The sequence below is a fragment of the Pleuronectes platessa genome, chromosome 8 (assembly GCF_947347685.1).
Source record: "Pleuronectes platessa chromosome 8, fPlePla1.1, whole genome shotgun sequence".
Lineage (NCBI taxonomy): Eukaryota > Metazoa > Chordata > Actinopteri > Pleuronectiformes > Pleuronectidae > Pleuronectes > Pleuronectes platessa.
Genome location: NC_070633.1, coordinates 20,940,698 through 20,958,013, shown reverse-complemented (window position 1 = coordinate 20,958,013; position 17,316 = coordinate 20,940,698). Strand labels below are relative to the sequence as shown.

Genomic DNA, 17,316 nt, shown 5'->3' with positions numbered 1-17,316 from the left:
ACCGAGCGACGTGACTCACTGGAGCTTGTTTCTGTGGATCGCAGCCGTGATACGGAGAGACGGGTCTGGGGAGGCGCTGCGACTGTCAGTGCTTTCTGCGTTCAGCAAATCGGAAACACTGAATCTGGTCGTCTGTCTGCGAAAATACCCTGAAGCTCCAACACACGTCTTGTGTTTAAATTGAGAATCGCACCCTCTCTAGCCATCATCTGGTTCCATAGTGTAGCGGTTATCACGTCTGCTTTACACGCAGAAGGTCCTGGGTTCGAGCCCCAGTGGAACCAGTATTTTTCTTCCGTCCTTAAACGTCTAAACTACTAACATAGTTATTTTGTATGTTCATTTAGTTAGATATTAGGTAAATATTAGATAGACAGATACTTTTGTGATCCCGAGGGAAATGTGGCCATCGAATAGCAAGTACTACGTTCGAAAACAAAGAGCACAAGAGAATAACAACTCAAACGAGTCCAGAATAAGTTCACTGCAGTGAGATGAAAGCCTCGTCCCTGTAAAGAAGTGTTTGCTAATGAATATATTTACATTACAAATATTTTAAGATTTAATTCAATGAATACGATATTAATGCAATACTGTTTTGAACTGTTACATATGTTAGAATATAGTACAAGGTGGTGAACATCCCTCGTACGTTTCCCTATTATTCTTGTACTGTACATACTTGTAAATTTTGCCCTTATTGTATTTTGATAAAGGAGACAAACTCAAGATTCATGTTTCTAATTTAGGTTGTTAATGTTCAGAAAATGAAGGATTGATCAATGAATGGATGTGTGATTAATTACAAGGGGGGTTTATTGTTATTAATCAGATATTCATTCATGGATTAAATTAGCACATTTAGATTGTATGGAAAACACCTGGGTTTGAAAACACCTGCAGCAAATTGGCTTATTTTTTTTTTTCAACTTCAAACTTTAAAGCACAGTTAGTAAACTAAACACAGAGTAAACTAACTTAACACTGACTTAATAACAATGTATTTACTTGTTCTATATTTATCGTCCATGTTGACGAGGGAAAAGCAGAGAGTTGATGAAGAACTGCAGAATAACTCCCCTCAGACCAACAGACAACCGGCCCCCGTCGCCTCCTCTCAGAGAGCGAGTGAACCACGGGAGCTAGTAAACACGTTACAGATGATTAACTCGTGAGGAAACACTCACCAGCTATTCACCAGGAGCAGGGGCGTCGTTAGGCCTGTTAGGGGGCTGAAGCCCCCCTAAAATGTGCTTCAGCCCCCCAAAATAATTATTGTGATTTTTTTTTTTTTTAATTAAACTATTGTTTTACACATGGACAAGTTATTTATAACTCTAACATGCTACATGTCATTTTAAATTGACTTCAGGGCCATGAACATGTCTTCTGATCTGATATTGACCTCAACCATGAATAAATTGAAATAAATGTGTATATATACAGTAAATATATAAATGATAATGACTTGTGTGTGTGTGTGTGCGTGCGTGTGTGTATGCGTGTGTGTGTACGTGTATGTGTGTGTGTGTGTGTGTGTGTGTGTGCATGTGTGTGTGTGCATGTGTGTGTGTGCGTGAGTGTGTGTGCGTGTCAGATGGGCGTGGTCAGTGTGATGGGTGGGCCCTCAGATGAGATGATAGTATTATTATTGTATTGTTGTCATAATTAATATATAGATTTGACCAAATGTAAAAAAGTTAAGAAACATTGTTTGTCTATGCTCTGCTGTGTTCATATGAATAGTAGCAAACTAAATGAATCACACTGATTTGTTTCACTCCAACACTGTGTTAATTGATCAATGAATCCTGTGTGTATATTCAGAAAGACAGAGGTAGATGTTACTATACTAGTTATTTTTATTCAAAAAGTTTAACATATTTACAACACATCATTAGATCATTTCAAATATGTACAAAGGGGGACAGGGGAGGGGTTTGTTTTGAGGAGTAGAAAAAGGGTGAGGGCGGGGGCTTCTCCACCTCTTCTCTCTCCTCCAGCTCATCTCGGCCTCCTCCTTTCTGTAGCTCAGTCCCATAGTTGGAGTTTTCTCCTGCTGCAGTTTCGTCTCCTTTCGGCCCTGAAGCAAGCACCTTCTCGTTCTCCTTCTCCATGTGGACCTCCACCTCACTGCTCACTTGTGCAGACTTGCTTCCAGAATTTTAGCCTTGGCCTGACAGTCAGTGAGCTCGGCCAAGCAGTCAACATAGGCCCTGAGGCGAGCATGCCCTTTCTCTACCTCCTTCGTTATGACAACATCTTTGTCTTTCAGCTGGTTTTCCAGCTGCTCCACCTTCTCCGTCAGGGCCTGGATCTCATTCTCCTTCTCCGTCTCCATCTCCCTCTCGGCCTCAGTCTCAATCTTAATCTCCTTCTCCTTCTCCTTCTCCTTCTCCTTCTCCTTCTCCTTCTCCGTCTCCTTCTCCTTCTCCTTCTCCACCGCCATCTTTATGATATCATCTCTGTCTTTAAGATGGTTTTCCAGCCGCCACACCTCCTCCTTAAGAATCAAAATGTTCCTGTTGGCTCGGAGGATTTCGACATTGTAGATCGTCACAAGTTTCTCCTTCTCCTTGTCCTTCTCCTTGTACTTCTCCTTCTCTTTCTCCTTCTCCTTCTCCTTCTCCTTCTCCTTCTCCTTCTCTTTCTCTTTTTCCTTCTCTTTCTCTTTCTCCTTCTCCTTCTCCTTCTCCTTCTCTTTCTCCTTCTCTTTCTCTTTCTCCTTCTCCTTCTCCTTCTCCTTCTCCTTCTCTTTCTCCTTCTCTTTCTCCTTCTCCTTCTCCTTCTCCTTCTCCTTCTCTTTCTCCTTCTCTTTCTCCTTCTCCTTCTCCTTCTCCTTCTCCTTCTCCACCTCCACCTCACTGCTACATCCGGTATCAGGCTGGGGTCGCTCCTGGTGCAGCCTTGCTTCCATCAGCTTAACCTTGGCCTGACAGTCAGTTAGCTCAGCAAGGCAGTCAAGATAGGCCCTGAGGCGAGCGCGCCGTTTCTTCACCTCCTTCGCTATGACAACATCTTTCTCTTTCAGCTGGTTTTCCAGCTGCTCCACCTTCTCCGTCAGGGCCTGGATCTCATTCTCCTTCTCGGTCTCGGTCTCAATCTCCTTCCTCTTCTCCTTCTCCTTCTCCTTCTCCTTCTCTTTCTCCTTCTCTTTCTCTTTCTCCTTCTCTTTCTCCTTCTCCTTCTCCACCGCCATCTTTATGAACTCATCTCTGTCTTGAAGCTGGTCTTGCAGCTGCCACACCTCCTCCTTAAGAGCATTGATCTTCCTGTAAGCTGTGAGGAGTTCGTCATTGAGGATCTTCAGAATATCTGGTTTCTCCATGGTTCACCACAGAGAGTAGATCTATCTTTTGAAGAAGCTGTTGGATGAGTTGATTCACTATTTTCCGAAGAAGTTTCTGCTCTTGTCTGGAACTTGAAGTCAAAAGGCTTTATGTCTGCAGGTGACAGGATGAAATAGTGTGTAAGATTTAGGTGAATTTGATCTATCAAACATTCAATATAAAACAATTGACACAGATAGAGAGACACATGCAGAGAGAATGAGAGAGAGAGAGAGAGACAGACTGGCTGGTTTAAGCGAGGGATTGAGATTGAGAGAGAGAGAGAGAGAGAGAGAGAGAGAGAGAGAGAGAGAGAGAGAGAGAGAGAGAGAGAGAGAGAGAGAGAGACTCCCCTTCTGCTACTTGTGTATCTGGTTGCCATGGAAACTCAACTGAATGCACCGGTTCTCTCCTCACTGGGACAAGAGAGAAATCTAAACTCTGAGTGCACCACTCAAACAACTATAATTCAGAAACTATAAGTCCTATCTGTGAAATAAAGACATCGGGAGAATTCCAAGACTTTGCCGGACACACAGATATATTTGAAATTTGTGAGAGTAAAAAAATGGGACCGTGTGAGCAAGTTATGCAAGTTGATGCTCCTTCCAGAAAAGTTTTCTCTGAAATAACATTAGACCCAATAGAGAGGGATTGTTTTTTTCCTTAAAGGAGCGACACACCTCATGTAATGTGCTCCTAGCATTAACTTAAGCTTCCGTCAACTTGTCCTTCAACACATTCAAACTACACATTAACCAAAAAATCACCAGTAAATTTTTTGGGGAAATAAAACTTCCCTCATCAATCACCATGGCACCAAGCCCCTTTGATTTGAATTTTAATCTGAATTTGATTGGCAGTGATGGAAGCTGTTGTTTTTTTACTTTATCTTAAATACTAAAGTTAAACACCAAGGTTAATCTTCCCAATGTTACAAAACACATCGTTTGGTAGAATAAGATGTGAAATGGGAACATTTCCTGGTGCTACAGGTGTTTTGTCCACAATGCCTCGCTCTGCCTGGCCTCGGCGACTTAAAGCTACTTAGCATCACGTTAACACATATCACTCATTAAGATAAGCAGCAGAAAACACAAAAGAAGCCAGCAACAATATTTTCACATTTGTCATAAAAGCAACAGAAAACCGCACATTATCAACATGTAACAGCAGAAGCTTCATATTATACAGTGGTTTAATTTCAAACTTGAATAATGACCCTGAATTGTATTGGTTAGCATGCTGGGTAAACACAGAGAGAGGGTGAGACATGACTTACCTCAGTCAAGGTCAGAGTGCAATAGCCTTAAAATGTAACAGTATTTAAAGCAATCAACAGCCAATCAGAGGTCTCCTATCAAAATACCAACTTTGATGCTGTTCATCAAAGCATCAAAGGAGGTATTGAGAGAGTGTCCCTGTCAATCAAAATAATCTTCTATTTCAAATCTTAGCATCTGGTTGCTATGGTGATATAACCACCTACTGATGAGGAAGTTTTGCGATCATTTATTTCTGTAAATAAAAACAGGACGTTTCATTTTGGTGGACTTTTAATTGCGTCATTCTTGCAGCATCTGATCTTTAATTTTTTTAATGGCTCCTGTCTTATCACCTTCTTGTCTTAGTATTTATATATATATATATATATATATATATATACATATTATATATATTATATATATATATATATATACAATATATATTTACATATATGTTTATATTCATTAACATATGCATGTAATAAATGAAACAAAATACATTGTTCATTTCGTCGTGTAACTCTTAGCCGCAGTATTTCATCACAAACGAACATGTGAACATTATACAACCCAGGATATTTCCAAACAAAATTCAGACTTAAATAGTTTAAATTTATTTTACCAAGAGGTTCATGTCACACTGTATGGAGAATATTTAAGATAAGACGATTTTCTACAACCACAAATTCCATTGCACAAGTGTTTTGCAGCAGAAAATACCTTCCTAGGTGTCTATGGATGAGAGTAATACAACTCAGAGCTCAAACAAAACCTAAAGAATCACGGAGACGGATGACCAATTACAATACATATGATTAACTGGATATGAAATGACTTCTACAAGAGGATATGACATTTTGATCATTTTGCGCAGCCCTAGTTTTCATTGAAATGCTTGTTCTCTCACATGAAAATACTTTGTTCTTTAAAATGCACAACAATGTTTGTCAGTAGGACTTCCTGATATCTTCCTCAACGATGAATGGACACACATTCTGTTCATCCACCGACTGCCCTACCTTACACATGGCATGACAGTATGATTTTGAAGGTCGGATTTCAAAAACATCTCAGAGTTAATTTTTACTGTTTTAGATTCTTAGTACTGGAGATTCTTAACATCTTTCTGTCTAAAGTTGATTTTAGGTCTATTTAAGAAGACGTGTACTGTTTGTAGTGATCTATTACTGCAAAATGCAACAAATTGGTAGCTAACATGGTCTATCAATGAGGCCTAACTGGTTTGACCGCTATAGAGGCTGTTGGAATATATGAACTTCATTTGTTTGGTTAATCTTTATAGTTATTTCTAGTTTCTTGGTAGTTGTTTGTTCTGCCTTAAAAGATATAAAACAAGCACGACGATTTCCATGACTTTTTATAACTTCAGACGACAAGAAATAGCAAATAACGATTCAAAGGGAGCAAACAACATGGAACCTCGAAAAAACACAGGAGAAATGATACATGTAAAATGATTTAGAACAGTCAATTATATTAATGATTAGATAATAAGATATAACAAATACGATTCTTAGTTTCAAAATGTACTCAAAGGAGAGACGTTTAAATGTGCAAGAGTATTGACATTGACAAATGTGACAACTGAAACAATAACATTTGTATTGGAAGCCATCAAATCTGCACCATCAGCAAATGTAGTCATCCTTATAAATTCTAAACATCTCATTTAATTCAATTCAAAAATAGATCAGGCAGCACTATTTTGACATGTGACCATCAAATACTACAAATTGCAGCACTGACTGAGCTTTCTCATAGGTTTGACCCAATAGTTAAGTCTCTGGGCTTCAGAAGAGAGTTTCCCTTTAAGTGCCACAATAAGAATCCTTTTCCAACAGTTTGGACATCTCCATCCAGGACAGGTCCCACTTTACCTCCGTCACATCCAACTTGGTGGCAGGAAGCACCCCTGCTGGAACTTCCTGTTTGGAAACTGGCCAGCAGCTCCAAGTGCAGAACTTCTGGTACCTTCAGGAAAATACAACAGGCAGTGAATCATTTACTTCACCACCTGTTGGGCTTGTCGTTCATGCAGTAGAAAGTAGGAAGTCAAGACGGATGAAGATTTTATAAATACTAACCTGTAGTGACAAACGAGCCAAACAGTCAAAGGAATGACGATCAGAAGTAGAACCCCACATGAAGCAATGATCCATTTCCAGGAACCTGATCAAGACGACATAATACTTGTTTAAATAAATAAAACTGTTATAATAACAACAACAATTGGATTTCCAATCAACTTGGCGGACAGATGTAGTAAGTGTCAGGAAAGGGCCCACTGTATTTTGGTATTAAGCCGATCCAGCCACGTTTTCCTAGGGAATAATTCTTGGACCTTAATGAAAAAAATCTGCCGTATGTAGAGGACTGATATCTATGAGTGTGTGAAATTTGGTGCAGCTTGATTGTATTTAAGGGGACTGCTGGGCCTTGGTGAATATGCGCTCTACTGAGTCCCATTGTAGTTTCTTTCATCTCATTAGATCCTGAGGGATCTTCCTGATGAAATTAGACCTTGATGAAAAGACAGAGCAGGAGGAGAACCAGACAACCAAAAGGCTTCACTCAATAATGAAAAATGTGTTGATTAATATTGAGTATTTCCTCCAAAACAAGTAGATGTATATGAATAAGAAAAATAACAGTGGAGGCTGGAGTCTCCTCTGATGTGAAGTTTCCTAAAAGAAACAACAGTTGATATGTGACACTGATCCACTTCTATAGAACACACAGCAGAGTGACGATGTTCAGCTGACCTCTGTCCGGTCTCTCTGATAACCAGCTCTCTGGACTCTGCAGCTGTCTGTAGTGGGACGCACACCTGTAGAAGCCTTCATCTTCCCGTGTCACATTCTTAAGAGTCATCTTTACGACTCGGTCTGAACCGGACGAACTGTTAGAGTCAATCAATGCTCCGTTTTTAAAGAAGCTGGGGTTTGTTTGTGTTTGCCGCTCTGATGCTGATAACACAAGGTGACATCGTCATCCGTAAACACTTGGGTCTTCAGAATTATGTCGCCATCTGTGGAAGAAAAATAGAAGGCAAGATTGAACTCCTACTTCTTTTAGCCCCTAAGGATGCTGAATTTTTGCGGGCGCAAACATTCAGCATCCTTAGGTGCTAAACCCCCCCTTTCTTTCAACCCTAGAAACGCCCCTGACCAGGAGCCATTTGTCTGGTTCGAGCACCGCAGCCGCTTCAGTCCGTCTCCACCAGGTCCGCGGGCTCCACTCGAGCGGGACAACAGCGCCATCTACATCCCTACCGCCCGAACTCTTTCCTTTGACTTTTTTAACGACCACCTTCGGTTTTTATTTCATCTTAAATATTAAATATTCAATCTAAAAACACAATTAGCGGAGAATTTCCACTCTGACGCTGTTTTTTAATAAATAAATCTGATCCGTTTCCTCCCGCACTACCGGACATTGTCTCCTTCTCACTTCCTGGTGTCGCATCGCTTACTGTCCCCCTCAAAATGGCGAACGTCGCCGCTGCAGCTGCCGCCGCCGCAGCCGCCGCTATCGCCGCCAACAGAGATCCAGCCGTCGACCGGTCGTTACGGTCCGTGTTCGGTGAGTACCCCCGCCCCAGTGCTCCCTCCGGTTCTTCCCGTTAAATCAGTTAAACACGCAACAAGTCGATAAAGTAGCGGCTGATGAATGGACGCCTGCTAACGAGGCTAGTGTCGCCGTTAGCCGAACACAACGAGGAGTCAAAACTTTACACTGCCATGGAGATTAAAAATGGAAAGTTGTATTTTATTTATTGTCACCTTTTTGTGAATTTAACTTATAATTCTGTATTTATATTTTAGTGGGGAACATCCCGTATGAAGCCACAGAGGAGCAGCTCAAAGACATATTTTCTGAAGTGGGACTCGTTGTGAGCTTCAGGTGAGTGAAAGGGAAGCTTCATCCAAACACTGGGCACTTAAACCTCAATTCATAAATAATAATATACTCCATCAAAGTGTCAATATCACGTGTATTCCTTTATGTTTCCCCGGACATTTGGTGTTGTCTCCTCACATAGCACGATTCATGATTTGTACCTGTATACACTCAGTTATCAGTTTATAAGGTACACAAAGCTTTAACTATAATAGCAATACATTTTATTTATACAGCACCTCTCATACATAAAGTGCTTCACAATAAAAGGAAATAAGACAGATCAATAACAGTTTAGCAATAAAACAAAGACTTAGGATTAAAAGCATAATACTAGCAAAGGGTATAAAAACAAGTTAAAATAAATAAACAAAAGCAATGGTTGTTAAAAAAATACAACATTTATTCAAAGCAAGCTCATAGATTTAAGTCTTGAGTTGCATCTTAAAACTGTAAACAGAAGAAGCTTGTCTGATGTGTGGTGGTTATCCTGGAGTGACTGTTTCTTTTGGTGTATATTTTGGTGGATAATAGGAACACCATGCAACAGCACCACTGACTGAAGATCCTGCTAAAGTATCACACATTTGACTTAATATACTTTATGGCAGTTTTACATAATATAACATTCCTGAAGGTAGAAGTACTTACAGGACTGTTTTATTAGAACACATTAGTTTGAGTTACCTTTCAATGGTATGTGTTACATGCTATATTCAATGTGAACAATTTCAGTGTGTGTCATCCTCTTCTTTACCTTTTTATTTATTTGATGTGCCCTATAACCAGAGTCCAACTATGAACCACTGTTCTCTTTTTAATGTCAGCCCTTTCTCGGTCAAATCGCCAGTTCAAGCTCCTAAGATTTTGTATTTCAAAGTTGAAGAAGAACCCCCTGCCAGCTCATGTTGGTAAACTTTCAGCAAGTGGCGATTGACCTCATTGTCATCGTCACTCTGGTTTTCAGGTTAGTATATGACAGGGAGACAGGCAAGCCGAAGGGATATGGCTTCTGTGAATATCAGGACCAGGAGACGGCCCTCAGTGCCATGCGGAACCTGAACGGGAGAGAGTTCAGCGGTCGAGCTCTCCGTGTTGACAATGCAGCCAGTGAGAAAAACAAGGAGGAGCTCAAAAGTATGTGTGCGTATGATTTCTTTTTTTTTGACACTATTTCAATCAGAGGTGCTGATTTTCTTTCAAATAGAAGATTTTTTGTAAGAATTCTGCAGTGCTCTGAAATTTTTTTCATGCTCAGGTTTGGGGACAGGAACCCCTATTATTGAGTCGCCTTATGGAGACCATGTGCAGACAGAGGAGGCCCCGGAGTCCATCAGCAGAGCCGTGGCCAGTCTGCCTCCAGAGCAGATGTTTGAACTCATGAAACAGATGAAGGTTGGTTTGCTTTTCTGACTTTCTCTTGCATTTTGTCAGGATAATACTGGTCTCACACTAATGGAGACATTTTCCTTTCCATTAATTTCTTCTTTTATACAATTTCAATTGATTAATTTAGCAATTTCCAAAGTCTAAATAAGATGCTAAGAGGTTCCCTTACCAGTTCAGTTAGGTATGACCCAACCTCTGGAACTGGCACATCTGTGGCATTTATATATATTATAATGTCGCTTTTATGCCATATGTTTGTATAAACAACATATCTAATGAGGACTCACGGTGAAGCTATTGTAATGTTCCTTTTCACAAATGCACATTCTCAGGCTGCATGTTTCCTGCTGCTTGCTCTTTTTTATATTCCAAGAAAAGATGGGCACAAGCATTTCTCTCTGTTTGAATCACCTGCAGGATGACAACATTATGGAAATGCTCTTCCTTTGCTTTCATTAACAGAGGCTGTGCAGAGCCTGTCTCTCGCAGCTCTGCCAGAGAAGCCTTATCTTTGCACAGCTGGCAGTCTGCTTCATTAAGCTCAAAGAAACAACACACTGCAGACATTTTTCTCCTGACTGGAAAAGTGTTTGGTGCACCGAAGCCTGTGTCAGTCGGACAGCACCACATGCTGATCAGAGTGCGGGTGTTTGAGCTCCCCATCATAATGTGACCGATATTGTTGCCTTTGTCTAATGTTCTGTGCTGTTGCAGCACATGTCCACAAACAACTTAAGTCTAAAGAGATTGTTTTCAACCTGTCAAGAAGTAAAACATCTCACGCAGCAATGATGTTTTTTTTTCTTCTGCCAGTTTTGATATTTTTCATGTAGATTATGACATAATTTACCAGATTCTGTCTGGTGACAATGTGGTTTTGTCTCTCTCCAGCTGTGTGTGCAGAACAGTCCCCAGGAGGCGAGGAACATGCTGCTGCAGAACCCTCAGCTGTCTTACGCTCTGCTGCAGGCCCAGGTGGTCATGCGGATCGTCGACCCTGAGATAGCCTTGGTGAGAGAAGCCAGATTGAGAATGAAGAGATTAGTTAAATCCTACTTTTATTCAACTGCGACTTTGTCATTGGACAGTAGCGATAAATGTTAGTCTGCGCTTCGGTACTCAGGGATTCTTGTCCATTTGCTCCGTATACAGAAAATGCTCCACCGTCAAACCCAAGTCCAGTCTCTGGCTCCCAGCGCACAGAGTGGAGGAGGGCCGCCGATCAATCCACCTCCTATACAACCCAGCATGCCAGTGTCTCAGCCCCAGCCTCTGGTGAGTAGTCACTTTCATGCATTTTCACACGTTCACAAAACTTCCCTGAACTTGGCCCGAAAATATGACACGTCACAGTTCTGTGCTGGGTAATAAATAGTACATTTTGGTCACAAACTGGAAATGGTGTTGGAGAGTGATGCTACTGTTTGCCGTGTTTGTATGATAATTTACTCAACTTGTCAATGAAATAAAGTTGATCAAAGGTGAACTTTGCCTTGTAATTTTTTTGGTGTCGTGTCAAATCACAACATTAGGGATTGTTTCTGTAAAAATGGCTCTGATAAGGAATATATGTAAATTTGTTGCTGTGTTCTATGATATTTCTATTCTTTTTTTCTTTTCTTAAATTTTCGGAATATTATCAGCCTGGAATGCATGTTAATGGAGCCCCTCAGATGATGCAGCCCCCCAACATGGGTGCTGTCGCAGGACCAATTCCTGGACCGGGTCCGGGACCTGGAACAGGACCAGTCGGACCTCCAGGTAAACATCAAGCTGCATCAGCAACTCAACTGGTTGTGAAAGCATCATCCTTATGTTCCAGATATCATTCACTGAGCTCGTTGAGAAGTGTGTGCAGCATGAGTGTTTCATTGCGTCCGTCTCACTTGACCACAAACTGATCTTTGGTCCGTTTTAATTTTCCCTTTATTGATTTATCGTCTCTGATAAGAAGTAAAAGGTTAATAAGAATTGTAGGTTGAAGATAAGTTTTTCTTACTAATAAAAAAAGGCAATGCTGTATATTTTGCTCAAATTAAACTTCAGACTGGTTGAGATCCAACATTTGATACCCAGTTAATGTCAAATAATGTTAATGATGAATATGAATATGAAAAACGTCAAGTTTGTGATCTAAGCAAATCACCATCATGGATTTAGCTGTTATTCTCAGAACTTTTTTGAACAAAGGTACAGTCGTGCATTGCAGTGGTTACAACTTCTCTTCAATTAATTTAGTAGTTACATCTCTGAAAGTCCATGTTTTTAAAACACATTCGCAACTGAAGTACACCCAAAAATATAGATACATACTGAAAAATATTCTTTTGCCATAGTTGATGCATAATTTTACCTCATTTTATAGCGTAATGTCTCACTGGAGTCACTAGGTGTCACCAGAGGCCTGTGATTAGTAGATGTAGTCAACTCGACTCTTGAGGATCTAGAACAGAAACTTTCTATTACCCCTAAACATTTGGTTTATATTGTCTAATGTCAAGTTCCCCTCTTCAAGTGTGTGTGTTTATGTGTGGCTGAATATGTGTGTTTGTGTATGTTCCTGTAGTTCTTTGTGAGGGCCATTTTAACTATAGACCCAACAGAGTGAGGACATTTTTGCTAGTCCTCACTTTTTTAGGGTTAGAGTTTTAATGAGGTTTAGGTAAGTGTTTGGGTTAGGCACTTAGTTTGGATGGTAAGGGGCTAGGGAATATATTATGTCTGAGTGTCCTTACTAAGATAGAAATACAACCCTGTGTGTGCATGTGTGTTAAATGAGCACGCTTCAAACTTGTCAGTGTTGCTTTGCTTTCTTGAGTTTTGTGTCTCCTGTTCTTTTCACTTTACTGCTGGCTCAGGAAACCTTCAGCATTCTCCCACAGGATCCTCTGGCCAGGCGGCCATCGAGCGTCCTCCAGGTATCACTATCCTCCCTCAGTTCAGTCCGGTCGTAGGACTGCTATTGAGCGGCCACTGTCCAAACATACATCACATCTGAAATTAGGACGTACAGGTTTTTAGAATGCACGTCCACTTTCTCATATGATCCCTTAAGACATTTAAGCCGTTATCGAGCCTGTTTATACAAAGATAAATTAGCGTAGCTGCAGCAGAACGTGGTGGTTGCATGCGAAGCAACAAATAGAACTTTGGGCTGGGAGTGTCTTTGCATGATTAGTTTGTGTTGCTGTTGAAGCCAAACGCCTTTATTTTAAATGGGTGTGACTTACATGCAGTGATTAGTGGTTGATTAATCGCTATGTTTTAAATTCACATGACCTTTAGTTCATTGTAAAGTGATACTTGTTTATCTTGTCCCGTTTCATGCAACTAGATTCATGTGGAAAATCAGTTAGTCTGTACTATCACATAGGAAATACAAATATACATCAGATTCCTCAGTCAATAGTACTACTATTAATTGATGGGGAGCTGTCAATCGAGAAGTGCAAGAAACATGATTTAATTAGCACCGACAGTTCTCCGACAAGAAATTGATATGCAGTGTAATTGAAACAAGAAAACACAAACTTCTAATAGATACTTGAGGTGAATATACTGTGATTTAAATATTTAGCCAGTGTTGTTATCAGAACTGTCGCCGTTGTAGATGGACAAAGTGCACACGTACATGTCACTTGCAGAAATAGCTCCTTAAGGATTCAAGCCAGTCGGTGCAGACGGAGCAGGTTTCGCCCCGGAGCACTCTACAGGTCGGACTGCATTGTACGGCCTGATGGTCGCCAGTTAAAGAGAGCACTTCACCTTTGTCCACGTCTGCACCTAAGGATTCTGTGAAGGAGGCTGAAAATTCCCCAGGGGGCCTCATCAGCTCAGCACAGCAGGTTGTCCACTTGGGCTGGTAGTTGATTGTCCCTGTTCCTCTGCAGTGCTTGTGCAGGGGTGACTCCTGTTTTCTCCCCAGGCAGGAGCATGTGGGGATTTTGATTCACCTCCGTCACATTTTGGCGTTTTTTCATGAAAGACGGATTTTGCTGCAGTGATGAATCACATCCTGAACAGTCTGTCTCTGCATCTTATAAAATCAAACTTCATGGTTATTTTCCCGTGATGTTGTTTGTGATCACCGGATTAATATTCATGTCAGATTCACTATCTGTGGGGGGATAGTTTTTACATCATGAGATATGTGATATGAAACTTTTCTTCCCTTTAATTTGAAATTCGACACAATTTTCTTCTTTCTTCTGCCCTGTTGCTCCTCCTCATGTCTCCTGTTGTGTTGTCGGGCTGTGGCAGTTTGCTATGTTTACTTTTCCCTACTTATCGCGATCGTTCTAAACCCATAAATCTCCATCCTTGGCAAACACTCATCTCTTAAAAATGTTCTGTGTGGTTTCACTTGCTCGGAATTCCAGCCCTTTTAGTGGATTAGTCATCAATCCTTTCCTGGTCAGTGAATAGAGACGTGCCTTTTTAACGTTGTGTATTTGTGTTGTTGAATATGTGTTTTTTCTGCTCTCAGGACCAGGTGGGATCCCCCCCAGAGGCCTGCTGGGGGATGGTCCTAATGACCCCAGAGGGGGAACTCTGCTGTCTGTCACTGGAGAGGTCATAGAACCCAAGTAAGAAATTAAGTTAACATCACATTTCATTGATAACTCAACTGGTTGTGTTGATTTTTGGAGTAGAGACAATTTGACTTGTAGTCTAGAATATTAGTGCCTCAGAGTACAGACAATGCCAGTGGCGGCTGTAGCTTCATTTCCGTCCCGGCTCTCTGCTGCATGTCTCCCTCACTGTCTCCCTCTTTCAGGATTTGGATCTGTCACATCAGTAAATGCCACAGTGCCTGAAAAACGTCTGGAGTATTAAATTCAGCGTTGGCCTCAGAAACCCTGTATCAGTTGCAGTGTATGTTTTGGCAGCAGCAGAAGGAAATGCTCCATTTCCAGTAACTTAATTCAGCTCTCAGTGACTCGCCGACTTTGTTTTTCACAAACATGATTGTTTTGTTTTTTTTTGCGTGCCCATTTAGCCGCGGCTACATGGCTGCTCCACCACAACACCAAGCCCCACCTGTACACATGTCCCCGATGGCAAGTGGCCCCCCTCCAGATATGAGAGGACCCCCGATGGACATGAGGGGCCCACCTATGGGTGAACCCCGGAACATGATTGGTGACCCAAGAGGGCCCCCGATGATGGAGCAACGGGGACCTCCGATGGAAACCAGAGGTAACTGCTCTGCAAACGCGCCAACCCCAAACTTATTGGAGTTTAAATTATTTTCAAATGCATTTTCGGCCCCAATTTTCTCTTCCTACCACTATGGTTACGCTTCAACGAAGACAAGTCGATTTCTTTGAATTCACTTCTTCCCTCATTTATCTTTATTGTCGTTGAGGTCAACGTGTGTAGAAGCAGATCACATATTCAGTTCTTCATGTACAGACCAGTGGTTCACTCAGTATTCAGCCAGGTGGGGTTTTGTTTCATTCTGCAGGTCGCGACCCGAGGGCGATGGATACTCGTGGGCCAGTTGCTGCGCAGAGGGTTCCCATGGCAGGGCCAATGCAAGGCCCCCCCTCTCACAGCATGGGTCCTAACGCTCCTCCACCTGCAAGACCGGTAACAGCAGCTCCCCAAGTCTCAGTCTGCCATGGCTGTTTTTCAATGTTTGCCGCTAATGTGATTTAAAAGTTTAGCTGTGGCTAAAACCAGAAGAGGATTCAGACCCATTCAGGTCTTGATTGTTACAAAATAATCTCTTGGACCAACTGTAGGAATAGTGACCAGAACTAAAGTAAATAGATATTGTCCCCCTCTTAGCCACAGCCTCTACCACACAAGTCAGATGTATCTTCACATCACTTTTGTTTCTGTGGTTATTCTATATTTATTATTTAAATTTGATGAGGAACTCACTGCCTTTAATTACTTCTATTGTCTTATTGTCGAAATGTATTCTTCCTGTTTATTTGCAGTAGACAGATTATTTAATTTCTTACAGCGAATCTTAATCTTTCCTCACTTGACCCTTATATCACTAGTCTGAAGATCCCGGTTAAATAAACAATAACTTCGCATTAAATTAAAAACATTGTGAAAGTCATAGAGTTCTTGAGGGAAGAAATACGTTTGAGGTGATTGTCCCTCTCCGGATGAAGAGTGTAGACTGACTGTGTGTGTTCTGCAGGGTTCTGGTGCTCCTCCATCGGGCGGCGGCTTCAGTCCGGGTCAGACTCAGGTCTCCACACAGGACCAGGAGAAGGTGGGTGTCACAAACCAACTCCCCTGCCTTCTGACAAACTGCACCAGGAATCATCACCTTCTTCATCATATCCAAATATCTTATGTCTGGATATGCTGCTTCCTGTTTTCCTTCTCGTTCACTAAATGCAAGTCATCCTGTGAACCTGAAGGACAAAACAGGGCTTGTGTAATCGAAGCTGGAATTTTCTGGTGTAACAAAACAACAAAAGGAATTCTGACTTTTCCTGTTTACATCGAATATAAAGAGATAGTTTTCCTTTTCTTCTGGTTGTGTAGAAACTAGGTGTGGACAGATTTGTAAAAGATACCGTGACGCAAATTCATATTGTGATGCATGTTAAATGAGCCGCGACGTCCTGACAACTGACGAGCTCATTGTCCTTTACTTATATAACAACTCATTTTTCATTTCAGAATTATCATTGCAACGCATGTAAATTACTAAATTATTATTGTAGTTCAAATGTAAGCTGTATATTTTGTAAATATTAAACCTTACGTCCTTTTTTTGTCTGTTTTAAAATAAACTTTCTAACTGAACTAAAAAATTAAATCTAAACCCAGCAGTGCATTTGGATTATTATCACAACGCTGATTGAATGGTTCGTACAACTTTCACCTCCTAAAAGTGTCCCTTGTTTTCTAGGCCGCCCTGATCATGCAGGTACTGCAGCTGACCCCTGAACAGATCGCCATGTTGCCCCCAGAGCAGCGGCAGAGCATTCTCATCCTCAAAGAGCAGATTCAGAAGACTGCGGGGGGTGCACCGTGAAGACCCGACGTACAAAGACCCTCGTCAGGTGGAGTTTCTCTTTTTTTTTTTACCCGCTTCACTCAAATGTTAACCTTTTGGAAACGTTCTTGAATCCTTACTGAGCAACTCATGATTTCTGTTTTCCTTCCTCTATAATTTTTCAGGGCTCAACACGGACCCTGTCCCCTGCAGCTTCAACACATCTGAAGATTCCTTTTCTTACAGTCGTTGTATAGTTTTTTTTATCATATGGTTTGTTTTCTGTAGGAAAGAGTCAAGTTGGAGCTTGTGGATTCAAGAATAAGCAAAACTTGTGAGCGGATAATGTTGAAAAATGTAAGTTTAATTCGTTTCCCCCCCCCCCCCCCCCCCCCCCCCCCCAAAAGCTGTTTTCATATTATTGTGTTGGAAACTTTCTGAA

The 17,316-nt window shown here is 41.3% G+C and overlaps 1 protein-coding gene and 1 non-coding gene across 3 annotated transcripts; both read left to right on the top strand.

Moving 5' to 3' along the window:
- Positions 1 to 211: 211 nt before the first annotated feature.
- trnav-uac (transfer RNA valine (anticodon UAC)) lies at positions 212 to 284 on the top strand. The gene has a single exon. It is a non-coding gene; the product is annotated as a tRNA-Val (tRNA).
- Positions 285 to 8,085: 7,801 nt separating this feature from the next.
- Positions 8,086 to 17,253, top strand: cstf2 (cleavage stimulation factor, 3' pre-RNA, subunit 2). Of its 2 annotated transcripts, none has more exons than XM_053429555.1 (13): positions 8,086 to 8,197; positions 8,440 to 8,518; positions 9,483 to 9,652; positions 9,774 to 9,910; positions 10,796 to 10,915; positions 11,057 to 11,179; positions 11,548 to 11,665; positions 14,391 to 14,490; positions 14,904 to 15,103; positions 15,372 to 15,496; positions 16,065 to 16,139; positions 16,788 to 16,941; positions 17,060 to 17,253. In XM_053429555.1, the coding sequence occupies exons 1-12, from the start codon at positions 8,101 to 8,103 to the stop codon at positions 16,911 to 16,913; spliced, it is 1,470 nt and encodes a 489-aa protein (XP_053285530.1). In that variant the 5' UTR covers positions 8,086 to 8,100; the 3' UTR covers positions 16,914 to 16,941; positions 17,060 to 17,253. The 2 variants fall into 2 exon arrangements, with proteins under 2 accessions (XP_053285530.1, XP_053285529.1); XM_053429554.1 differs by having other exon boundaries at positions 9,483 to 9,658.
- Positions 17,254 to 17,316: the final 63 nt, after the last annotated feature.